At 35.9% G+C, this 27,567-nt stretch overlaps 1 protein-coding gene across 5 annotated transcripts; it reads right to left on the bottom strand.

The window, feature by feature from the left end:
* Positions 1-3,257: 3,257 nt before the first annotated feature.
* On the bottom strand, positions 3,258-25,913 carry LOC110462608 (serine/threonine-protein phosphatase 4 regulatory subunit 1-like). Of its 5 annotated transcripts, none has more exons than XM_021516649.1 (21): positions 25,815-25,913; positions 25,686-25,730; positions 23,526-23,637; positions 22,226-22,335; positions 21,873-22,015; positions 21,419-21,479; positions 21,048-21,133; positions 18,235-18,339; positions 17,565-17,630; positions 16,999-17,157; positions 16,178-16,305; positions 13,164-14,098; positions 12,294-12,358; positions 11,463-11,648; positions 10,852-11,013; positions 10,252-10,352; positions 9,831-9,951; positions 8,760-8,875; positions 7,935-8,095; positions 7,431-7,618; positions 3,258-7,142 (listed from the first exon to the last, which is right to left on the bottom strand). In XM_021516649.1, exons 1-21 carry the CDS (start codon positions 25,819-25,821, stop codon positions 7,131-7,133), a joined length of 3,069 nt encoding a protein of 1,022 aa, XP_021372324.1. In that variant the 5' UTR covers positions 25,822-25,913; the 3' UTR covers positions 3,258-7,130. The 5 variants fall into 5 exon arrangements, with proteins under 5 accessions (XP_021372324.1, XP_021372314.1, XP_021372341.1 ...); XM_021516639.1 differs by having other exon boundaries at positions 11,463-11,669; positions 25,815-25,911; XM_021516666.1 differs by having other exon boundaries at positions 13,215-14,098; positions 25,815-25,910.
* Between the last annotated feature and the right edge of the window lie 1,654 nt (positions 25,914-27,567).

Genomic DNA, 27,567 nt, shown 5'->3' with positions numbered 1-27,567 from the left:
CACATTTATTTTTATAACACATTTTAGGCATGCAGTTTCTTTTTTCCTCTAGTATAGAATATTTCTAATTTTCTGATCCATAATATGATTCATACTCCAGAAATATTGAATTAAAATGCTTGCTTAGTATCAAAAGTAGACCACTGCATGTATTACATGCAGGTGACAATATATTGTCGGATAATATCAAAGCATATTTTCTACACAAACAATGTACGTATTAAAACGTACTATAACATTGAATCTCAAATATGTGTTGTTGGTTTTTTTTGAGATGTTCCAGTTTTTTACTTTTATTTCAAAACCTTTTGTTTATATCCTGTTTTTTTCTGGGTTTCAATGCTGTAACAGACCAGACACATAACCAGCATCTCTCCTTACGTCTGAATCTGTCGTTGCGATTCTATGCCTCATGATGTTTCCAGTTCAGTCGACGTACATATTGAAATATCTTGAGCTTGGATTTCGCCATTAAATGAGAGAAATAGCATCCGATATAACTATATGCGTGTACCTGTCTGGTAAATGTTTGCAAGTCTGTGGTAATGTAGTTCATTTTGAAAATCGTTTAATTTTCGACCGGTTTTTGCTTTACAGATAAGAACTTCGGCTTCGCAAATGAAATCCGACGTATTTTAAGTTGGTCTTTTAATACTGTACTTTGACCGTGGTATAACATCGTCCGATTGATGATTCGATGTAAACAGATTTATGCAAACCACGTCACTTTTTTGAGATTCATAGTTATGGTTGAAGGATATCTTCGCTTCGTATACACTCCACTTACGTAAGTGGAGTGTATACGAAGCGAACACTTGGCTAGCGAAGATGGGTAAGTTTCATACCCCTATTGCGTAGGGGACTAAATGACTAAAAACTATATAACGTTCATTACAACCTGCAGACATGGTCTTTCCTGGGCATTCTGTTTTGACTATTTGATAATAAAACATAACATCACTGGCAAAATTTTGAAATTTTCAGAAATGACAGTAAATGTACTTCGGTTTTTGTCTCGCCGTGACGAAGTAGCGGAAACGAGACTAACGTGTTGCTTTTCCGGTGACGACGGCGTCAGCATAATTTTTTTTTTGCGTTAAACTTAGTTCCCTGAAAGTATAAGTGCTAGATCAACCAAACTTGGACCAATGATGCATCTTGGGTAGTACATTTCAACCCATGCATCAAATGCCTAATGCGGCTTACCTTTCATGGTTCACTGACTTTAGTCAGCATCTCCAACAACATTAAGTTTTTGCGTTAATGTTACTTTCTCTATGTGCATTGATGGTCAAATCGGGGCACAGGCGGTACATCAATCCGAATGGCTTGTTAAGAGGCTCTGGTGAGAACGACTTGACCAATAGAGCAGTAACATAGCAATGTGTGGGTCTGACGTAAAGGTTACAGCATCATGCCGTAAAATGGCGCCCATCCTTCTGTTGACATTGCAGTCCAGGAAGCGTAGAATTTTAAGTGAAAACGAAAGACGGGTAAATTGATCAAGCAAATATTAACAAGAGGTCCAGAGGGCCTGTATCGCTCACCTGGATATCAAAGTAATCATGGCAAAGAATTCTCCAAATAAGATCCAAAGGAATGGGTCAGACCCCAAGGACAATCCTTGTATCCTATCTGTATTCGATTTTTCATGCCCAGCATTTGTATATACAGTTTTGGGGTGGGGATCTCAACCGTTTCAAAGTCATGGCCCAGAGGTTAAGTCTGCGAGGTAGGGACTGCATTCGTCTCTTTATGCCCAGCATTTGTATATACAGTTTTGGGGTGGGGATCTCAACCGTTTCAAAGTTATGACCCAGGGACTATGTCTCCAAGGTTGGGGCCAGACCACTGGGCAATCCTGGAAACATATGTGCATTCTTCTCTTCATTCTCAGCAATGGTATATATGGTTATAGGGTGGGGATCTCGACCATTTCCAAGCAATACACTAGTTTTGGCCCCACCCTTCAGACCCACTGTTTACACAATTTGAATCCCTGGCTCCCATGAATGCTTCTGACCAAATATGATAGATGAAGTCATTTTAGCAATTCAGCCATATTGCCCCCACCCCTCAGCCCCCTGGGGAGTCAGACCCACCATTTGTACAATTTTGAATCCCTATTACGTAGGGATGCTTCCAGTCAAATATGGTTGATGTCCATCTTTAAGTTCCAGAGAAGTCGCTTAAAGCAATATAGCCAAATAACCTTTTGGTCCCGCCCCTCAGCCCTACCATTTGTACAATTTTGAATCCCCATTTCCTAGGGATGCTTCCAATCAAATTTGGTTGATGTCCATCTTTTAGTTGTAGAGAAGAAGTCACTTAAAGCAATATAGCCAAATAAACTTTTGGCCCCGCCCCACCATTTGTACAATTTTAAATCCCCTCTACCTAGGGATACTACCAGTAAAATATGGTTGATATCCATTGCACAGTTCTACAGAAGTTGTTGATAGCAATATAGCCAAATTGTCCCCTTTTGGCCCGCTGGGGGGCTAACCCTACCATTTGTACAATTTTGAATCCCCACCACCTAGGGATGCTTCCAGTCAAATTTAGTTAAATTCCAATCAGTGGTCAAGAAGAAGTCGTTTGAAGAAATTGTTGACGTACGGACGCCACGGTATGGCATAAGCACACCTTGGTCGTTCGGACCAGGTGAGCTAATAAGAATTGCGGAAATCGACCATTACCAATATATTACAATACGAATAAATGATATCCCTACAAATATTTGCAAGTGAAACAAGAGTCTATGAATAAAATATTTTTTGGTATCTTATCCCATGTATAACATATTATGCAGGACTACTGTACAAGGGTCGTATAGTAAAAATACGTTTGGTCACATCAATATCGGAACACAATACCACGCGTCAAAAGGTGGGCGACAGTCGAGTCTAGGACTACTGCGAAGTAGAAATTCTTGCGCGTGGATATCAGGGTGTTAGTAATGGTTGTGAAATCCTTATCTTCTATATAGTATACATGCATATATATTTGTGAATATTTTCGTGCCAAATTACACAACATGAAAACGCGAGTGCGAGCATTTTCACTGCTATATTACTAGTCCAGCAATTGAGAGAGTTTACCATAGCAGAGTCGGTAGCAAGTAACTGAACAGTTTTCCACTGTAAAACTTGCACCAGATCAAGAGAAGACGAAATAACTATCAAAATGTATTTATCATCTCTGACAGGTTGTTAAACGGCATACATAAAATTATATTCAACAATAAAACACCTGCAATCGTTTCATGTTTTTATTTACCACTTAAAAAATCAATAATATCAAATACTTGGTCACTCAAAATCACATATTATCCAATAAATTAATGGATTCAGGTTGTGAAAGACAATCAGAAATATGCTCAACACTCCACCAGCCGTCTTGTTATGAACGTAGCACTGTCCATACACTGGTACAAATATTGCCTTAACATGACGAGACTGGACACGTTTCTACCCCATACCAACACTTACAACCAGTGACAACTCGTTTCATTCCCATTGTCCAACCAAGTCTCATCCACAAAAAATAATAGCCCAGCTTTGATGGCGGTAACGTTGAACTGGCGAGTATTATAGATACAGAACCGTGCTGTACATAGGTGGTTACACATGCAGTGACGTAGCAAATCATTTTTCGCAGGGTATGCTTACATAGATGGAAAAAATTCTAGCAGGCCCTAGAAGCAATCACCCGTGTTCTGGGAACACCTTTTAGTATGAAAAGACTATAACGCCCTTAATAGATTATCTGAGAACACGATAGAGTCTATATGTTACGTCAGACTAAAATTTCCAAGAATATTTTTTATGATCGATACATTAGACTTTAATAAAAATATCAGATTAAAAAAAATCTTCTTGAAAATGTTCGTGTATGCTTGAACATACATGTATGCTACGCCACCGACATGTTTATACATGACTACAGCTGTAAGTGTTGGAGTCGGTCGATATCACACCTATCAGATCTACAAACCCAAATTGTTTCAAACAAATATTATTTGTTAATATTTTTGTAGATTTACTTTAGCTACAACCATAAATACATTTATTTTTTTCAATTGCAGGATATTTTCCTCAATTCAAATCTTTGGTAATTATTATAAAAGATAGTTTTCACCATCTTGGACATATCACACTAGACCAACGTGGGGTGTAGATACTGGCCCTATCTAGATTTTGATTGTGGCACTCATTCCACTCCCAGAGAAAACAATAGCAGGCATATTGTAGATTCCTCCCCGACAGTTACATAATCCTCAGTGTAAATAACTCGACAATTTTATAACATTTCAAAATATATAGCCTGTAGAGGAAGACTGGTATCAAAATCTCATCAACAAAAAGGAAAAGCCTTCAAATCTGACACAAATTACAATGTAATTTTGAACCAATTTAAATAACCATCATTTTATCAAATGTTAATTTCATTTTTTTATTTTTATTTTACAGCAAGGATTTTGTTGATGTTTTAAATGTGCAATAATCAAAGTGGTGGTGAAACATTTCAACTCATTCACCCCTGAAATTTCATTATTAACTATTCCAACCTTTGAATTGGCAGAGTTCAAATAAGTTTTCAGGGGTGAATGAGTTAATAAGTACAGTATTCCAAGCACTTTTGGGTTCCAGGCTTTCTACATTAAACCAATGTCACAATTTTAGCACCCTACATAACAGTAATTTCTATACAACATTGTAGTACATTTTCTGCAGTCTTGACTCAATAACCCAATTAACATCAGTTGCTCTACGAAATATTTCAAAAGCCTATAAACAAGGAATTACAGTTTTTAATCAAGATAATTGGCTTGGTGTTTTGTTTTTGACATTTGAGGCAAAGTTAACAATAACATTGTTGATGCATTGTAGGCTAACATTGATCCTTCTATGAGTGGAGCATAAACCAGGTTTTAAGTTTAAACAAGTAAAAAGTATTGTTGTTGACTGCAATGAATTTCATGCTTCTGAAAAATCATCAACTATTTGGATTTTATTCCTATGACTAGCAATGACGATGAGGTAGATTTGTAGCAAATTCATCCCGAATGTACCATCCAGTAATGATTAACGATTTGCTAAATCTATAAAAGTATTGCCAAGTAACAAGATATGAATGGAATAGATGACTGCAAGATTGCAAAATCAAGTAGACAAAATATTATTCGTACTATTCTATTGCCAAAATGAGAAAAATAGTGACTTGATGATAAAATCACTTGTACCCAAATGAGGAATACTTAAATAAACTTCTTTAAGGCACCATGAAAAAACAGGAGGAAAATGAAGCCATCTGAACCCAGCACTAAATTACCTGGGGCCGGTTGTTTAAAGTGCTGTTAACTGTAAAATTATTGAAATTTAACAAAAGCTGTGTGCCAGGATTTTAAACAAGCACTTAAAATACATTTGTCCAATTTCAGCTTATAGAAATTTTGAGTTAGCAAGCCAACAACACTTAAAACAGCTGGACCATACAACAATCTATATAAAATCTTAGTATAAACCCGTACATAAATAATGATTTATTGTCTAAAAGAATACCAATATATATAAATAAAAGGTCAAATGGACCCTAGGTTTCGTTACTCGTGTTGATGTATTCAGGACATCTATCTTTAAATACTCTACAATCTGGACTTTCAGTCCTACAAATACTAAGCCCTTTATAAGAGCCGGATGTTTGTTGAAGTTTCAGGTGAATGGGTAAAACAGCCCGCATACAACCTTCCGTGTGAAGTTCAGACTAGTAAAGTAGCACAACTTGGCAGCTACTAGGGACTCAACTATACTATTATACTGTATATCATTAGTTGAAAAGTTGTCAAATACACAGCACTTTGGACTGCAAGAAACCTGTGTTGCCAACATGAGAAACAGAATACAAAGCTACAGTAAAACATTCATACAGTGCCATTAATTTCATTCAATTTTCATCTCGCTTACCATAAACAAATTTCAACATCCCACATCTATTCATCAATAAAAGAAATAATTTCTTTATACCTTTCTCTCCCCTTGACACATTCTTTTTCAAGATAAATGGCAGAAATATAAAGGTTTTACTGTAGTAGATCATTTGTAACTATCAATTCATAATGATCTGTCTAGAAAATAAGCAGTAGTAAATTTCCTTGTTCTTTTTACCCAAGATATCCACTATACCACTTTGTGCTTAGCATACGACTTGTACAACAAGCCAAAGTGGATGAAAAGTTACCAAAAGGCTGGACAATGGCCATTGGTTCAGGCCAGTTTACCAAATATTCCACAGCTCAAGTTTGAGCATTTCCCTTTAAATTAAGCAACGTTGTTAAGAAAAAGTCTTGGTCAAGGAGTATTTAAGAAACTGAAGCCATGTGTGCTTAAGTAAGATATTACAGTTTGGCAAACAAGGCATTCAATTTTTTACCTCAGAACAATAATATCTATCAGGTGAAGTTACATGTATAGCCAATATGGCAAAACAATCAATGATCATTCAGTGTCGTTTAATCCTCTCACAGAACAATTAGTCACACGCCACTCCCATCATATAACACACAACACAAAGTCACATGTTACTGCTCTCAGACAACACACAACATAAAGTCACAGCCCCAGTTGGATTATATATTTGTATACATTGTACAAGTTAGGCCAAGTTACAAAAATATGTGTTTCCTTTACTTCAAAACTTTATTGGGGGTGCCCAAACTTCTTTGTCAGTCTTCCAATTGTTCAGTGTTCTTCAATCAGGAACATATTTAGGTCATTTAGTCAGTCTTGTAACTTTTCAATGCAATTCTCATTTTGTCTTGTATTAATTCCAATGTGGGACAAAGTTCATCACTCACTGGGACCCAACTTTTGTAAAGGATAGTTTTTTCACTGGTTCAATGAACTCTACAAGATGTTTTGACTATTGAACATAACAGAAAACAGAAATATTCTTCAAACATGGCCTAAAGACACCAGCATCTGTCTTGTACTATCGGCATGATTTTAATTATCACAAATCATTCAATTTACTAACACATGTGCGAAGCTATCACAGCCTGCGACATTGCATACAGTTGAGTCTTGGTCCCTGAGTCCCCTATACAACGGACACATCTGGGTTCCTCTGGCTTAAACAGGAAGCTGTTTAAAAAAAGTAAAAAAATACTTTTTAATCAAGAGAATTTCCTGCATAAATACGTACCATTTAGTTAAATATTTAAAACAGGAGCAGAAGATGCTAGCTCACTTCTCCACATAACATTTAAATAGAAATGGATTTTTCTACTTCATAACATAAAACAGGTAAGATTTCACCAACCTCAAAAACTACCCGACTTTCTACAATAGCTGGCAGTCATGGTGTAGTCATTGAAATTCATTTCAGTTTAATCTACATTTCAAATGGATTCATGAGAAAAACATAATTACCGTTTCATCATCCTGTGCGAAATTATTTGCTTGTATATAATCAGGATTAAAGTCTTCCTCATTGTCTACACAGGTATCTTGCTGGGGGCAAGCGAAGAAACGCACATCACGATCACTGTCGGATTGTAAATTCTGCAGTGTCCTACACATCTCCTCATAAAGAGGATTCTTTGGCGATGTAAAATATTCTGAAATAGAGAATTAGGAATTACATCAACAGATAATGACAGCTGAAAAAAATCCAATCTACACCAATTCCCACGCATTCTTTTAAAATAAATGTTTTATTTATTCAAATCTTGCTTCTTAAGCCTGTAGTAACATTTTCAGCCCTCAGTTTTTTTGTAAACACTTCTTCACCAATTGTCATAAAAATTTGAAATGTGTCCCCAGCCCTATATTAAGAAAACTGCTGATCTATTACTCCATATTAAGTACAATGTACAATTTATTACCAACTCAAAGCATGAGATTTAGATCACTGAAGTTCAAATGGTGTCTTACCACGAGTGAATATATGTCGAGACATCGTTTTGGCAACAGAAATTCTCACATTTGGCACAGCATCATGACATAGAGATAAAAGACTTGGCACCAACTCTGTAGTGAAGATCTCTATAGGAACAGCATCTTCCTCCAGTACATATTCTATTAATTGAGCATACCTGAAACAAACAGATCAGTTGAATACACCTTCAATTCATAGTAAAGTTTCAAACTAAAACCATATTGGTCAACTTCACTGTTCAGCCGATACTTAACATCTTTTTCATATCATCATCCATCTTAGATATTGAGAAATTTATCAATGATAAAACCTTGCATCGTCATTGTACCAAGACCAACAAGGTACAATTTACTTTGCATAGATCTCTGTCTCAGGTGTTTTAATATATGCAAGTACTGTCTACAAAAATGAAGACGATTTATTATGCAAAAAGACTTTTGATTTAGTTTAACTTGCATACTATCACAGATCAGCATTCCTAAAACACTCTTTTTTCAAAAATGTAATCAATATGTATGAGGTTTCATGTCTGCTATCAAAAATATCTGGGAATCACCCGTTTTCTTCATTCCTGTTGCTCTTTTCCAGTGTACTCCAAGTCAGAAATTCAAGACACAAGATTACATGACAATGTTTGGGCAAGTAAGATGTTTCTATAGAACTTTACTTTAGTTGTAGATTCAATCATTTTGATTAAGTGAATTTTTGAGGGTTCTTTTTAGAAATTTTGCACATATAAACACATGGATAATCTTCAATCTAGCAACAAAATCCAAACTTTAAACTGAACAGAGTTGAAAACCAAAAGGTAAGTAACTTACACTTGTCTTCTTGCCCACTTATTACTCTCAGCAAATTTTTCCTTCAAGGCCTTTACTAGACCTATTGTCAATTTTTCATCATTTCTGTCAGCCATCCGTTTCATCATGATGCTGAGCTGTAAAGTGATACAGTAGGCATTAGAAAATATGACTATAGATTCTCATTTCAAGGATAACACTTTGGATGGAAAGTTAACATGAGTTCTTCTAATTTATCAAATAATTAATTTGTTGAGAAAATCATCTGAATTTGAACATGTGGCATATTTTGTGGAACTTGAAATAAACATTTGTCAAGACTTCCGTGCTCTTAGTTGGGTTGTAAAACATTGGTGAACTGATGAGGGAAGGCAAGTCTTACAAATTCTAACATTGTTTTCCTGGAACATCACCAACTTCAGTCCATATATTGAAGGAATTATGCTGAAATGCCCTAGCTCCTACTTTAATGATAATGGTGTGAACTTCATGCAAGCGGAAAATTTACTCTTGGATGAGAAGTCATTATGGCTGTGGAAACAACATATGTAAGATATAGATTTGCCTCAAGTTTCATTTTGTGCAGGAAAACCAGAACACTTTCACCTTTCCACACTGGCACCAATATAGTATTTTAAACAGGATTCAATGTAATTTTATCTATCTTAATTTTGCACCAGACTGTGACATGTTTTGTTCCTCTCTCGCAGAGTTCAAATTACAGTTTAAGAATATTTGCTACCACTAATTCCTTTTGTTTTACATATGAGTATCTTTTAGTCTGTGTTACATGCATAACTGACTGTGATATTTTATGTTGGTGTTGTAATATTGTTATTCATTCTGTAAGTGGACCATTGGGTCTGTTGAATTGGAAATAAATAAATATGTATGTTTTGTCAGCCTCTTGGGCAATGTGTTGTGTTTTCTGAAAGGCTACAAGTGTTAATAATGCTGATGTTGACCAATGAAAATGAGCAATATCCTTAACTATGAACAAAATAAAAAATTGGAAATCACAGAACCATTATTTAACCAAATACATCACGAGTGACCTGAACCCAGATTAATTAGACTAAATGTATTTCTTACCAGTCTGAATGCTGCTTGGCGAACCTCCGCCACTTTATCTTCTGCTAAAGTGATGCCAAGGGGAAGAAGGTAGCGGCTGACTTCATCAGCGGAGAATAGCTCCGACATCAGCATCAACTGACTAAAACACAAACAATGCAATCAAGGTAACAACTTTGATATCAATTCATTTTTCATACTCATCGATAAGAAAACACTGTACTTAAAGTCTTGAACTGCAGAAGAAAATGTAGCCTGCTCTTCATCGAATTTAAAACTCATTTTTTTAAGAATATAAATATTTGGTCAACGTTGCATCATGTAAATATTCAACCAGCTATTCTTTCAAATTCAACCATCTATTTCAAAACTTTGCGAGAAACTAACCATATATATGTGAAATTTCTAGCAAAATCTGTCACTTAATTAGGGATTCACTTACTCTGCCAATTCCAATCGGAATCTCCAATTGCGACAGTTGTCTGTGTTCATAAAGCATTCCACTTTTGTAAGGTATTGTTGTCGCATGTCAGGTTTCAAAAGCTGCAATGTCAAACAAATATTCAAATCAAAATACATCCTATATACAAATGTAGAGCTGTTCCCCTTCCAAAGAATTTTACATCAATCCAAAATAGATGTCTTTCTACCAAACCAGCAGGTATTTTTATCATATACAACACAACCAAATGATTTGTAGCATTTTTTAAAACACCATAAACTTGCAATACTTTCTGATAGATAAAAACCTAAAAATTATTTTTCAGTACCAATACAAATCGGTAAGAGCTATATGACTTATTGTACGAGGTAGGAGGCACCAGTCCAACATATTCTGGGTGGCGGGTTTACATTCAGATCTGCCCATCATTCCTTATATTGAATCAATTTAAAGACTTTAAGGGCGATATGGTCTCTGAAAATAATGCCTCCCACCCCTCGTTATCGTTAATTCTGGAACAGCCCTAAATTAAAGCTGATTTTTATTTTCAAAACTAATAAAAATCTGTACAAGACAATGTCCCAGTCAGATTCTACTTACTCTCAGAAAGTCTGCCAAGTGTTTCAAAACTCCAATTCTGACCTCATCCAAGTCCTTGAGGAATCCATCAAATACAGGTACAAGGTCTCGGTGTGTTATTTCCTCTCCAAGGATCAATGCCATTTCATGGATGGAAAAGGCCAATGTTCTACGAACTTTCCACTGCAGAAAATAATACCACACAAATTTTTTAACAGATCTTTTATCTTTCATTGAGGCAAACACAGAATATGTAAATGTGTAAGCTGTATATCTTTGCATTTTTTTTCTGAACCAGAAAACACTAACATGATGCCTAGAGGGCTCGTTATGCTACACTTGGATACTAAGCAATCATAGAAAAATACTCTCAATAATTATTGCAAGGCTTCTCATTTTGGACTCTGCATCCAACATTACTTTAAACTGTCGATTCTTGGCAAAAAGGTTAAATGATTTTCTTTGAAGATTCATCTACCTGGTATATGCAAACAGCTATAGAGTGGGGACCGTTCACATGTTATGGCCATGGGATTAAATCCCAAAGGGTGAGGCCAGACCTTGGGCCAATACTGGTGGCACCCCTCTCCCAAACCTCTTCCATTAGACATCATGTAAAGGAAATTACCTACCTGCATATCCGTGGCCAGCACATCATACAGCATCTTGATACAGTTCCAGTTTTTACGACCCAATGTGTAGGCCACAGCTGGCAGATTGTAGGCACAGTGTCGTGTGATCTCCGTATCCACAGTTTGGGCCCTCGAGGGATCTGCCATACCAAGGTAGCTCTCCAGCAGGCTCTGAGGCACTATATCCTGGTTTAAACACATCAACATCTGCTTCAATATAACAACCCATTCTTTTAAAAACCAGAGATAGATTTTGACCAGTGCCTTGTCTGGTGCTGATGATGTATAAGTACAAGTTTTGGAAGTGCAAAAAGTTTAGATCTATCTCGTCAAGCAACATTACTACATATTGCCAATCCACATATCTATAAACGTTGAACAAAGCTTTGTTGAAATAAAATATGAATATTGAGAATATGGTAATATTTATTATTTTAGTTATTGTCTGGAAACCACTGAGCAATCAAAACACAGTAGGCTAATGAATTATGCAGAGATTTACAAACTTCAAATTAGCCCGATTCTTTGAATATTGTACATGCTTAATTTCATCAAAATTGAATGATGTTTTAGCAAGTTTAATACTTTGTATAAACAGAAGTGTTGACAGATGCTCCAAATACCACAGTAACTTTCCTCAAAATTTTTGATAGGAATATGAAAAGTACAATTTTAACAGTGCAAAAAATCATCATATCAATAACTCTATATTAAATCTGTCATCCAAACAATAAATTAAGTATGTCTCTGTATATTTATGGTATCTCCCTCTAGCAAAAGACATAAGATTGTTTGTAGATATAAAATTAAAATATTTCCAAGAATTAATACCTGTTGTTGAGCAAGTTGGGCCTCGTCCATTTCTGCATTGTCGGATAAACTACTTCCACTTATGTCTGCAAGAAAGGCAAAATAGAAAATATTAACAAAATACAATTTTAAAGAAACATAATCAGAGACATTTTTATAACAACTTAATTTGTATTATTTCACACTACTGCTGGGAAACCATCACAATTCCTGGTTTTAAGTTATTTGATCATCTAATCAATCAGTGATCAAAATTGATTAAACATCTCCATTACATATTCCTGTAGTGGTATTGATCTTCAACAATACAAGTTGGGTAACATATTACTACAGTTATTAAACTTGCACAAATACAAATACCATGCGACTGCTTGTTAGTGCCTGATGTTACAGTATCACTAATGTTACAGTTAGCAACTAAGGAGCTTAGTCTTGTTCAACCCGACATGTTTTATCATTTGTGTACAACTGTGAAATTAATTAATGTATTTATTTTTGCAATTTCATCTAGCCTTTTATAACCTACTTAATGAAGACTTTTATCAATACATCAGAATAAAATCAGAGCTCAATTTGTGACTTTATCTATTTATATATCAAACTTGTTTTACTCCAATCTTATTTTTAAAAAAAATATGTTTCCGGATATCAACTACACTCCTGTATTTAAAGGTTGGTTAAAGCATAACAAACTTTTCCTAATATTCTGTTCTACCATACAGACATTGTTACCCAATAGTTGTCCAGAACACAGATCATACTGAAAAATGTTGAAAGAGTATAACATCTGATCAACATCAGGAAGTTGTAATAGAAAACAAACCAAAACTGCCCTTTGCTCATAATGGTTTCTACAGCTACTTGTGAATTCACCTGATGATAAAAACAAACCTTTTACAACACCATCCACAATTTTACTGGTGGTCTCATTCAAATGCTCACCGAGGACATGTGTACTGCCAATATTATCAACCGTTTCATCGCACACTGTATTTACACTGGCAGTGTGAAACTTGACTCCTTCCTCTATCACAGATTGGCTGGGTCCTTTGTCTTCAGCCAACTGAAGCCAATTGAGTGTGTCGGACAGTCTATCACTAGATGCTCGTGTATTGCTATTTGATGTGTTATTGGTCGTACTGCTGTCCTGGGGACCCGACATGCTGTACATCTTATCCTCTCGTACTTTTGTGGTCACCTGAAAGTTCGTGGCAGCTCCATTAACAATATCAAAATCTAAGTCAATCTCGGGTAATGGAGTTCGCCAATACTGGAAAGAATTGAAATTGGTTACTACATTATCTAAATGTATATGCACTACATCTTCTGATCCAGCAGAAGAGTTGTCTTTTTCTGTAGCCGAGTTTGATAAAATATCTTCAGAATTGTTTTTCGATTCTTCCTTTACTTGTTGCTGTCCAGAAGCAGAAACCTGCTCCTCACTATCACATCGAGGTTCACATTTGTTTGTTTCACTGAGTTCACTACCTTCAACAGCTTCTCTTACTTCAGAGTCTACATCAGGAGACGCAGACTTTTCTGCATCTTTGTAACATTTTGCTCGTAACTCTTCGGGCGATATATCAGGTGTGTCACTTGTTTCTGATTTAAGAATACTGTCTCTGTCACTTTCATTGTCTATAGTTGAGATTTCCATTGGTTCTCCAGCATTGTCATTATCACAGACAATGTCCACACCAAGTCTTTTCTCATCAATTTCTTCCTTAACATTTGCATCAGTGTTGGCGTCATATTCAGGAGGAGACACGAGCATGTCATCTTTGTCCATCTGTCCAACAATGTTTTGTAATCTCTCACCACTTTCCCTGCAAAAATGATTATATCTATATAACATTTAGTCTATCAATTTAAGTCCAAATATATAAATGCAGTAGGGTTTTTTGGACTGATTTACAGCAGTCTAACAGCTGCTTTGCCTAGTCTGAAAATTACGTATTTTCCAAAATTAAAAAACATATTTTTCAAAATAGAATACCTGTACCTGTTAATTTATCTATGATTTTATCAAAACATGTCTGTGTATGTTACAATGAATAAGTCGTTCTCCTGAACGATTATAACTTCCGAGATCAGAAATTTTCCGTTTCTGAGCAAGGGGAGGGAAGTCAAATCCAAAGAGTCGAAACTAGGTCATGATATCATTTGATATGGTCATCGGAATTTTAAGCATCAAATTGACAGCTGCTTTGATTCGCTGGTGATATCCAGTTCTACACCATGTCTCACAATTCAAAATACTTCACTAAAAACATCAGAAAAATTGATTCCAAAGGACTGACTAAAATCAGCGATGCATTCAAGGAAGCTACAAAGTGTTGGGGACACAGAGACAATCCCGTCAGTTGCTCAGTTGACTCGTGTGTGTCTGATCTGTCCTTTTATCTGCTAGTAGTGAAAACTCTGTACCAACAAGTTCTTTCAGAATCGGAATTTGCTTTTCTTATAGTGTTGCAAAGGGCACATCTGCATGACACTGTTGTCTGACAAATACTTCACTTGCGACATATCCAAATAGTCTTTCATGTCCTTTACCCAAAGGTCAACTAGGAAATGCACCATTTTTTCTGTTGTCTCGCAAATTGACCACTGTTGCTTAAGGATAAAGTCAACACACAGAAATGTTGCCTTTACTGCCTCCCTGTTCCCGTCACGTTCTACATTGGCTTTGTCACATACTTGCAGATAAACATTTGTATTAGCTGTAGCGAGTGTGTAGCGTTGTACTGATGGTTTATGAAGTTATGAATCGTCATGACCCTTCAATCTGGTTGGATGATCCCCAAGTTTAGTAACCCCTCCGTCACAGAATGGAGAAGTGGACAAAGAATGATTTGGTGGTACCTTGTTAAACTTTATTGAAATTATGATATCAAAAAATTCTAACCTTGTCATTGTTTTTCATCTTTTTACACTTTGAAAAGAATTTGTTACAAATTTTAATTAGAAACAAAAATGAATATAGAAATGTCATTTTTAAAAGCAATTAATTCTCCACAAAACCACAAGAATGCACCTCCGAGCTTCTAGAATGCAATTTTTTTTCCGGGGGATATTCACCCGGACCCCTCAACAAAGCTTCGCGCCTTTGGCGTTCACACTTTCGCTGTGTGCAAGTAGTCTTGTATTATCCCTATTGCAAAGGAACAGGTTGTTGTAAAATGGAAGTAAAACATGTAATATGTATACTTTCATTATGAACTTTAAAGTTGCCTGATTTTTCTATCAAAACTGGGAAAGGTTTCCATCTGGTGTGTGGAAGAATGGAAGTTATCCTACAAATAAACAGTTTTCTCCCACTCTAGGTATCCAAGCCGAGTGAGACCTATACAAAACTGGTTTAATTTGATCAAACTTAACAAATACCCGATGTTCCACATGGGAGCACTAAATGACCTTTGCTAAGTACTATGCTATTAAAACACAAGATGTTTTTTTTTCATTCTGTCACAATGGAAAGCAGTCTGATATTGGTAATTTTGCTGTCGGGAGAAGAATTTGAACATGCACAAAGCCTTGGTTCTGACACATAACTACTGGATAGACTATCGATAATAAAACCTAGATGTTCTAAATAATATGTTGCAGTATGTTAGTTGTAGTATCAGCGGCTTTCAAACAGAGTTGATACCAGATTTATAGCAAATCTTGTATCTTAATTGCTAGTCAAGTTTTACAGTAAAATCTACTGACGCAAGAGATCAGGGAAAGGCAACATCACAATTGCCTTTACTCTTTAACCAAAACCATTTCACAACAGGTTATGAATTCACAAGACATTACCAAAAATAATGTATCATGAACAATTATTTCAATGAATACAAATAGTTGCAAGTACACCAAAAATATATTGAGTTTAGCTGTGACACAAAAAGATGTATACATACAGTGATAGTAAAACTTCTGGATTCTTGATGCAAAGTATGCCTTCATCATCAAAATATAATCCCGTTACTCCTGGGTCAGCAAACGTGGAAATAAAGGGACCAAGTTGTTGGAATGCTGCCATCCGTACCTTCAGAAAAACAGAAAAACAAAATCTCATTGAACATCTCGGACTCAAACTTGCATGCCGATATCTACAGCTATGAAGATGTCAAATGGTTCGAGTAGAAGGGATTACGAGTTTCACTTATCAGCCAGTTTCTTCTGCCTCCACACAATATATAATTGATACGATAACATCTCTGAAAGTTGCCTTCCACTTATACGAAACAATTTATGATGGAACAGGTCCTAAAAGGCATTTGTTTTCACATATACATACAGCAATGACATCAGTGTTTGAGTTTAAATAATGGTAAAACATCACAATGAAAACACAGAAAGTCTACTGGAATCATTTATTTCATAGACCAAATGGAGTTATTTCCTGTGCATTTTATAATTCCACTATAAAGATAGTTGCGAGGGAAAAGTTTTATGTAAAATTGCTTCCCTTCCTTCAATGTTACACATTTTCCTTATTCTTATGTTGATTAAAGTAAAAATTCCCTGTTCAATGCCTTGTCTATCAAAATTACATTTGGTCTTTATAAGAGAAATCTATATCACAGAGACCTATCAACTAGACTAGTGTGTTAATTTTAAATTCTAAGACTATCATTCTGTTAAACCTTGTATTACAATCTTTATGCCTCCTTTAATTGTTTTTGTAGATTTATTTCTTCATCCCCTCAAGATTTTAATAAAAAATCACATATCTTACCCATCGTGACAGATCACAGAGCAGATTGACAAAGAGGGTTGATAGTTCTCCTCGTCTCACATCTGGTGAGCAGGCACACGACACTTCCATGAAGCATTCAGCACAGGCTTTCCTCACTCCCCACACACCATCTTCACAAAGATAGTAGAACTTTGGCAGCTGCAAAATGTTTAATCTTAAATCAGAATATTTCAAAAATAAAGCCCCCCCTCCAAGGAGGGAGGAAGGTGGTTTATCGGTCTTATTTACCTAAACTAAAAAAACATTATCCAGATTTTCAAGAACTAAAAAGTCCAACATAGAAAAAATAAAAATAAATAGTTGGTATTTCATTTAATGTATCTTGGTCATGATTTTGCAGAACTTTTTAGTGCTCAAATATTAAAGTAGTTTTGAGCATTAGCCAAGTAACAACAGCTGTGTTGTACCCCAATTCCCCCTAGAGCCATGACATTAGGCTGATCTTACCCCTAGAGCCATGACATTAGGCTCATCTTACCCCTAGAGCCATGACATTAGGCTGATCTTACCCCTAGAGCCATGACATTAGGCTGTACTGATCTTACCAACTGTTGTTCTGTGTTCTCCTGTCCCACTACAGTGCAGAAGTCTCCAAAGTTCGCTGCACACACCTGAAATATTAGCACACATTGATGGAATCAAGAAAATTACTGTTACTTACAATCAGAATGCTGGGTACTTCAAAGATGTTATAAAACTGCATCAACTGACATTTTTTTAGGGTGATCACAAAGGCAGAAAATAATTATTCTCTCAGTAGTGTTTTTTTCTGAAGACTGTTTGGGGCTTGTAATTGACCCCACTCCCAGATGAAGTTATTTCATATTTATGTCTAATTCCCAAAATTTGCAATTTCGGCCAAAAAAATATGATTACTTGGTTCACAGGCCCGTGCGCATTTCATTTGCCGATTTTATCGTGAAAGTGCCGCATCTCTTTTGAAAAAAAATGGCCTGAGAACCAAGTAATTAATTTTATTTGGCGTTACTGTTCAAAATTTCCTTCCCAATTGGTATATTTTCTTCTCAAAACGCGACAAAAAAGCCACATTCCAAATTAAGGGGGAAAATACACTGCAGTAGGCTTCCAGCATACAAAACATAATCCCGATAGAGATGTTACATTCATCACAACAGACTTCTACAATGACGAGTCAAAATAGGGTTATCTATAAACACGAAATATACAAAAGGTGTGCAAAAGCATGAACATTACCTTTCGAACATGAAAAAGAGGATCTGTACACATCTCACAGTATCTGGGTAAAAACACTCGTTCTGTCATTTCCTTTCCCAACAAAGGAGCCATTTTGCTCATCAGCTGCAACAGTTAAATACACTGCATTTAAATCAGCCGAAAATAATTCAAAACCAACATAATATAATGCTCAAACAGGATGTTAAAATCATAAACAGAAATTACAAATAAAGCTGATGCTTCAGACCGTATGTTAAATCAACATGTACAGGAGAAACACGCTGACTGGACAGAATTGTCTTGTCATCAAAGCTGGCTGTGATATGACATATATTAACACATCACTACCACTTTGACAGCAACATATTCAGTCTTTTCCTTCAAACAAAGGTAGCAGGGAAACTACATAAGAGTACAATAACAAGGCTTGTATGATAAGCATGATTTACATGTACAACATTTAATAATGGACTTTCCCAACATATATATATGAGGTACATAAAATAAAAGCAATATGATAAGTGATATAACTACATCAAAATTTATCTATGCTCCATCATTTCTTTACAAATTCCTATCGAAGTGTAAAAATATTCGTATGATGGTACAATATTGGAAAAAATAAATGACAGAAACATCACTTCAGGAAGCAAAGATTACGATATTGGAGAATAACACTAACTTTCCTTTAGAGATTTGGTTGTAGTTTGGCTTTCCTGTCAAAGCTCATCAAAGCTGGCTGTGATATGGAATTACACAGCACATCACAACCACTTTGACAGTCTTGACGGACCTTATTCAATGTTTGGTTTAGACCATGAATCACGGCCATAATGCGCCCACTTCCATGTCTGGTTAGGTATATATGCTGAAACCCTCCTGTACATCAACAACAGTGGCACCTTACACCCAACAGCTCATCAAAGCAGGCTGTGATATGAGCCATGTCTAACACATCACAACCACTTTGACGACCTCATGGACATCATTTCAAATACCATTTTCCTACATTAAAAACAGCTCCAGATACTTCTCTTGCTCTTGATGACACCGACTACAGCTGGTCATTGTGGGACCCAATCATGTTACTTGCAGCCGCTGAGCTCATCAAAGCTGGCTGTGATATGATTTATATGAACATAAATCACAGCCACTTTGACAAGTCAAAAGCCTGTACTCCTTCCTTTGTCCCGATACTTCAGTGACCATACACAGACCTTGCAAGTAGAACAGGATTGTACACTTGTTTCAATGCAAGAATCAGGAAACATGCAATTCACAAGCAAGGAATTTTGAGATGTAATGCAGCATTTTTACAAGATGAGGTTATGATACTGCCCCGAGCTCATCAAAGCTGGCTGTGATATGATAATGATGAACATTTCACAACCACTTTGATGCCTCCGACCAATACTATTGGCATACAAATGAAGCTAACTGAAGCTAACTCTTAGCAATACAACCACCACTTATGTTTACAACATGCACCAACGAGTGGCAGAAACTGCTTTTGATACAGCATGCACCTAACAAGTGATAGAAACACTATGAATACATGCACCAAAGAGAAAGAGATAAATCACTGTAGATAATACATGCACCAAACAAGTAATAGAAATGCTAGCCTACCGATATGTGCACCAAATAAGTGATAAAATCACTTTCGATATCACGTGCATCAAATGCTATAGATAAAACATGCATTGAACATCCGACACAAAATGCTTAGAAAAACATGCAACAAACAAGTGGCAGTAAAAACAGAGATAAGAGGACACGATGACTATGCAACCTGTTAATTTTTTGTGTCAACATATACTGGTCTGGTGGCTTTATCATTTCAATGAAAACAGGAACACGCAAGTGAAAAGCCTTGGGTACTTAACTTCTGATATAAAACCCATACTGCTGTAAGCATTCATTTTTGAAAGGGCAATTGCATAGGTATTGATAATCTGGAAGAAATACCTGGAGTATAATGAGAAAGGTCACAGGTAGTGTGTTCTGTCAAGTTGTAATACCAAACCGAAGTACTGATCCAAGCAGGCTGTGATACAGTTAAACTCAATGAATCACAACCACTTAGTCAGAACCTAAATCCAGCTCTGCAGATTCCTAAAGCAAGTACAACAGAAAAACTTAAAATCACAAAGAAACTCGGGTGAATATATAACAGGACTTGAAAGAACACAAAGGGAAACTGAATGGACAATGCAACAATGGTGAAAGAACAGACAGTATGGCTCATCAAAGCTGGCTGTGATAGGGCTTCTAGCTGACTATAACATCCAGCATTGACAGCCACACCCGACTGACAGGTAGTACACTCTTACAATGGCAAAGCATTCTGGTGGTGGCTCTCATCATACAATTTATATCACCTGCAATAACTTCGAATAAACAATATCAAGATACAATACACGTGCAAAATCACCAATTTTAAAGACTCGAGGCATTATCTGCTACAGATGAAAATATTCAAATGTTAACAGTTATATGCGATTCAATCCTGATAAAGCTGCTGACCCCTCCACTCCGCAAAAGACAGGGTAGTAAGGTGATGTTTTAGTAAACATCTCACTACCCATGTCTTTCACAAAGTAGAGTGGATACTTCACAAGGCAAAGCCGATTCTGTGGGAGCGGGCTGGGAAGTTAGGGGCCATATTATTTTCCTTAATTTACAACTCTCCAATACCAATATTGCACAAAACTGAAATACATATGTTTTTGTACTTCTTCTCGTTTACCCTAGATACTATAGACATCAGACTATCAAAATGGTAGTCTCTTCATTTAAACACTGGATTTTTAAACCCAAATGATACTTACAGCCACAGCTTCTGTTCTGTAGTCATCCAAACTGTCGGGACTGGCAAGGTCAAGGATGACACTCACTACCTGTTGTTCTATATCAGCTGAAAGGCAGAGAAACAGTATACAGATTTAGATAAGGACAATTTCCCTGGGCATATTATATTGTTATAATTTTTTTTGGTCATATCATAAAGGTTATGGCCAGAGTAACTACCTTTACAAATAGCCGTTTCCTTACCAAATTCAATGCCAAATTTTAATTACATGGGAGTTTCATAAAAAATTAGAGATTTTTTGACATTTTGCAGTTGGAACAATGGTCGTGAAACAAAGTACTAAAATTACAATGATGCTGAAGGTATCTTCTTCTTCATAATTCCACTCACCTTTTACTATCAACTCCTGTTCCAGCAGCACCAAAAGAGCAGCCTGACTGGTTTTTCTAACCTACAACCATCAATGTTAAAATGAAAACAGTGTCCAAGCTTGTCCATATTTTTCTACAACAACCAATGTTTTATACAGTAAATACTTCGGTTCTTATTGTGCAGAAAACTGTGAACATTTCACATAATTTAAATTTACATATGTATTTATCAAGGTTTTAACATAAAGAAACATAGGAAACAATAGCAAGACGATTGTGATAGCTGTACATTAGCTTCATTCGTCACATTTCAAAATACCAACGTTTGACTGATACTATATCCAAACACCCATGTTTTTATATTTTGAATGATAGTGATTCACAAATCTTTAAGAACGAGTTTTCCCAAACCCTCCTAAACTTTACAGGAACTATAATGGCCAGTGTGATGAGGATTGCGAGTAGCTGGTTACCTGATTGTGGTGGTCGTTGAGGTATCTAACTACCATGGGCAGGACATACAAAGGCACAGAGTTTTGGAATACTATAGCATGTTCATGGCAATATACTGCTATATGTGGAACCTGTTCCATCAACTCGGACCTAACAATTGGATCTGAAATTAATCAATAAAAACCAAGGTTATTATTAGATGACCATATGACCCTCCAGAAATTTATCTTATAATTTCATAATGCATTTATCTTGGACCTTTGTGTACGGCTACTAACTTGATAAGTCATGGTACATGATACAACCAGATTTGAACCGAGCCTTGCATTGGAAAAGAATTTAATAAAGTACAAATGTTTTATACAGCACTTACCACTGTCCTCAGACAATCTGACCATAGCATTGAGGACGGCAACACATTCCCTGTCCGTCGTGTTCTCCACAGCCCGCAACGTATCCAGCAGACCTCTTGCCACCATTTGTCTGCGAAATATTTAAGTTTTGTTATATTTCAACACAAAAAAAGTATCAAAAAATCTCTCAAACACTTGTTAACCCTTAGGCTGCTACATTGATTTCTATGTAATGGGACACCACTGCTGAATTAATTATTGAAATTTAAATTAATTTACTTGATTTTTCAAATGTGCATAACTTGGAAAATATTTGTTATATGTGAAAAAAAGTTGTATGAAAATTGTTCGTTGTTGTCTTTAGCTTATATTGACGTTTTCAATTCTAAAGTTGCTTCAGTATTTACCTGTACAGGTGGTAATAAAGGTAAGAAAATGTGAAACTTTTAATTAATGGGATTTAAGCAAGAGAAAGATCATTTTAAAATGATTTTGTCCACAAATGGGATTGGCAAATGATAACAGAGATTATAAACTTCATTTTTGACATAAGACGCTGTATATTTACACGGAGATTCTCAGGTAAAAAGGTCAGGTATTTCGTAAAGAATTGGATGTGGTTTTCTACAGGTTTCAAGTCGCCATTCAATACATTTACTGTCATAGTCGGCATATAGATATATCTTAGCTACGGTCTAGTTTATGATTTAATCACTGATAAAAAGTTTGAAGAAATAAATCGGCTCAAAACATATCAATGTCAATATTCAATTCGGCCTCACCTGCAGACGACATGTGCGCCTCGGTCCGCCGATATTTTCCTGTTTGCGTAGGGCACAAAGCCGTTTATTGGAAAGTAACATATTATGTTACACCGAAGTATTTCCACATCAACCATGTCAAACCCTTCAAAACCTTTATTATCATCGAAGGTGACGATGCAGAATATAAATGTTTACCTTCATATTCATCGCTACAATCTACACGTCGGCCATTTTTATGATTTTTTTTCTATTTGAAATTCTCTTGCACACCTTTAGTCTTTACTAGGGTACACTGCCGGGAATATCGAAAGTAATGACAAAACAACCAATCAGAAGCCTTCTACTATTCGGGTTTGGTATAGCAACAACCAGACTTCACACTTCCTGGCTACCGATCAAAACCTGCAGACCGAGAAATGGCATATGCCGTGCGTAGCACCGACGACCCAACTTTTCAAAACGGCATATGCCCTGAGTAGCAGCATAAGGGTTAAATCGATTTTTCAAAAAACATCTTCTGAAATATTCGATTGAATTCAACACAACTCCTAATTACCTTGTATAAACATTGTCACTCTGCATGTATTTCTCAAGCTTCTGAAGTGGAGTAAGCTTGTCATCTGTTCCATAACCGTCTTCTCCATCGAGGCTGTCGTCCAGTCCAAATCCTACAAATATATGTTATAAAGACATGTACACACCACCAAGGGAATATATGTCCACATAAATTTAATAGACTGCCTTTATTTAGCTTTCCAACTGCATTTAACAGTTTTCAACTTTTCATCCTCTAGATCTCTAGCACTTAACATTTTAAAAGGTTGAAGTGGATGTAAAGTATCATCAAGCAGCTGTGTAGAATCACAACTTTTTTCTCAGCACCTCAAAATCATTTTTTCACACTTACAATGGCATTCAACTAGTGTTGTTCTAATAAATCAATTGAATCAATTATTAGTCATTTTACCTCTGACAATGACGAATCAATAGTGATTTTCTAGGAATTATCAGGGTTTGACCATCACATAAAAACTGTTCAGTGCCCTAAATATATTGGGAGTCATCAAACGACGCGCCTTTTCAACAAATCAATTTGAAAATTCTTCAAAAGTTATACACCATAAGCTTTAAGAAAAAAGAAAAGATCACAGAATTCTGGCAACAACAGGTCATTTCACAAAGGAATTAACAGTTTTTATCCATTTTAATGTGAACCATCTCAGGATTGGGATAAAACTATTGGAAAATACAACATTTAAATAATGAAATTTCAACATATCAATTCACACAAACCTTTCATGTTTTGTTTTATTTATGGAACGTTTCAAATGAAAGTGGCAATAAGCAGGTCCAGTACACTCTGCCGATTGATCTATATAGCTATAAAGACCTATATAGCTGTATTGAGCTATATTTTCTGAGATTTCATTTTTCATTAAATTAAAGCAAAGTTGCATAAAACAATAAGGTTAATGGTAATGTTGACTGCAAAAGCATACGATTAAAAGTATATTTTCATTTTTCATAAATGTAAAATTTCCTGGTTTTTCCACATGATTATGTTTTAAAAAGAATATGTATATTGAATGTCTTTTGTTATCAACCTAATGATTCAATCTTCTTTTAAAATCTTGAAAATAGCTTGAAAATAGCTCAAAAGACCTATTTCAGATAGGTCAATAGAGCTAATATAAGTATTTTCAGCTATATAGCTCAATCGACAGAGTGAACTGAACCTTGTAAAGAATGATCGATGGGTGTTTGACCAATCACACATTTTGTGTTTGGAAATACCAGGTAAACACGTGCTATTTATCAAACAATGACGTAAATGCATAAAAACATGATTAAAGTGGAAACAAAATAGACACAAACACCTGAAAATGGTATATTACAATAACATCCACACCTGCCCGGAATATTCATGGGACATGTGCGCGGACTATTTACATGGGGAGATGGCTTCCTGCACAATGGCTTTGTTCTCAAACGTTTCTTTGACCGTCATATATAACCTCGCATGTCAATTATATTAACATATTCTTCTGCAAAATGAATCGCTTTAAAATTACGTACAATTTTTAATATACTCACGTCAAGATAATAGCCCAAAATTGGCGGGCTCCTGTCGAATCCCCCCGTTGAAGTAGATGGCAGCGTGACCTAATTTACCATTAATCACAGAACCACTCATGAAGGATGTTCTTACTCATATATGACTAAGTGCAAACATTTCAAAATCAATACTATGAAATAGCTTAAGTAATCACGATCTAAAGATAGAATACTTAGAGGTTTTAACGAAAAAATAGATAAATGATACACGAAATCGTAAATACAATCGTCCTGAAATTGAACGGGACATCAGTGCGCGCGAACACAACAGTTCAAAAGGTCAGGGAAACCCAAGGTCACGTGACCCACCTTCATGGCATCACGATATTCGGAAAAACTCGGCGTCGTGTTTGAATTTCAACCAAAATACACGTGCACAGATATCACTCAACAATTCTTACATGATTCCTGCTCAAAATACCAAAATAAACTTTTCTATAACACAAAAATCATACCATGAAACGATTTTATGAATGAGAAATTTACAAATAACGGCGCGAAAGGATATCGAATCTATATAGAACTTGGGACGGCATTTTTCTTCTCCGCATCATCAAAACTGACCCACATACGATTATAATAGAATGGAGGCAATACATACCATCTTCGGGGTTGTCATCGTTTAAGTCGGTATAAAAGTCAATATCTGAAAGGTAATATAATTACGTCAGTGAAGGCGCAAAAGTTCAAATTTCGTATAACAAACTATTGATATGTGAGGAGGACTCACCCGCCATGTTGGAAAAAGGCCCATCAATATGTAACAGGCGATACGATTGGTCGACTTGTTGGAATTTTCCGTTTCTGATTGGTTGGTAATATTTTGTTTTTCGGATAGTGCCGAAATTTACCGAAGGTTCACGATGAGTCAGAAAATCGGGTTATTTGTCTGACATTTGCATTGCACTTCTCATTCATTTTCGTCGTTTATTGTGATGCATATTGTCACATCGATTCGTTATTTGTTGCACACGGGTTGCACTACCTTCTATGTACACAGGAATGTGTGTATCTTGTCGTCATTTCTCGATTACTTCTTCTAGGAAGACAAAGGGGTGTGCTGGTAGGGTGTGATAGGGCGTCTGGTGCAATTTGGTTCTAAGTGGGTGCGTCCGCGTAGTGAAAATAGGGCAGATAAATAAACTTTTTTTGTGTACTACATAATTGACGTTAATTATTTTTTCACAATTCTTTATAATGTTTACATTCTCATTATAGCATTGCATTGTTGTTCATGTTATTTTGCGTTTTTAATGAAGAACCGTTTGTCCACAAGATATAATTATATGTAATGTAGCAGGAAGCTACCGTCGTGATTAGGTCTAGATCTGATGCCAGAGAAAACAAAACGGTCACCTACATAATTACCAAATAACCGATCAATACAAATAATTTATCAGTGGACATATAAAAGTCATTTATTGTTTATCAGTTTCTCACAAAGCTGCTTTATGTCATGATAGTTTTACCCACGTGTCATTATAATAATAATATTATTATTTATGACTTGAGATGATAAACACCGAAGCCTGATGACGAATCTGGTGAATACATTTATACAATTGACACACATGTGGCTGTGTATGTATATATACTAGTAGCACTGCTATCTATAGTATGGTTTGGTTCTTAGTACATATACATGTACCAATCACTGAAAATATCACGTTCTATAAATATCCAGCTATTACCTGATGGAGTAACCAGTAATCTAGTATTTATCTAGACTGCACCTGATGGCGGTAGATTATACAAATCATTCAGTGCCGTACTGTTTGACCCAATATATTCTATATTTGCATGATCGCAATGATTTAAAGTATTTTGCCCATGCAATACTACCAATAATAGTTACAAGTTACCTAGCTATATATGTAAGTTAGCTAGAGAGAAATAACAATGCTATTATTTAAATGGTTAACAAATGCTATATGCAGTATTGCTATACCGTGACATTGTCACAACTAAAAGGTTTGTTCAGAGTGGAGAATTTTGTATTGCCGAGTATGAACTTACCTAGTATCAGTCTCATCTTACTATTCAACTTCTGTGTTTCATTTGTAACCCAATATGGTTTGGACAAGGACATTCCCCAACGTTAAACACAGTTAAATACAACTAAACCAAAATCTTATATTCCCTATATATATTCCTAGATACAATATCTAGCGTGATTTTGTATACGTTAATTGTTACACACCTGTCTATCCGATATAGTGAAAAGCCATGGACATAGCACCTGTTACCTGTGATTAGTATGGGGTGTCTTTCAACAGGTGTTAGTGAGAGTTGGTTCCCGACATAATCACTTCCGCCCTCCCCTGAGGTCAAGACGTCAGTGAACAAAATAGGACTTGAACCCACACAAACATGACCACCATCAGGGACGTATAAACTGTCCCTGCCACCATTTACTACGATTTGAAAATAATTATCGATCAGCAATTATCATAAGCTGGCAGACACTTTTAATTAGTGTAATT

The sequence above is a fragment of the Mizuhopecten yessoensis genome, unplaced genomic scaffold (genome assembly GCF_002113885.1).
Source record: "Mizuhopecten yessoensis strain PY_sf001 unplaced genomic scaffold, ASM211388v2 scaffold1461, whole genome shotgun sequence".
Lineage (NCBI taxonomy): Eukaryota > Metazoa > Mollusca > Bivalvia > Pectinida > Pectinidae > Mizuhopecten > Mizuhopecten yessoensis.
This window is presented reverse-complemented; position numbering and strand designations above follow the sequence as displayed.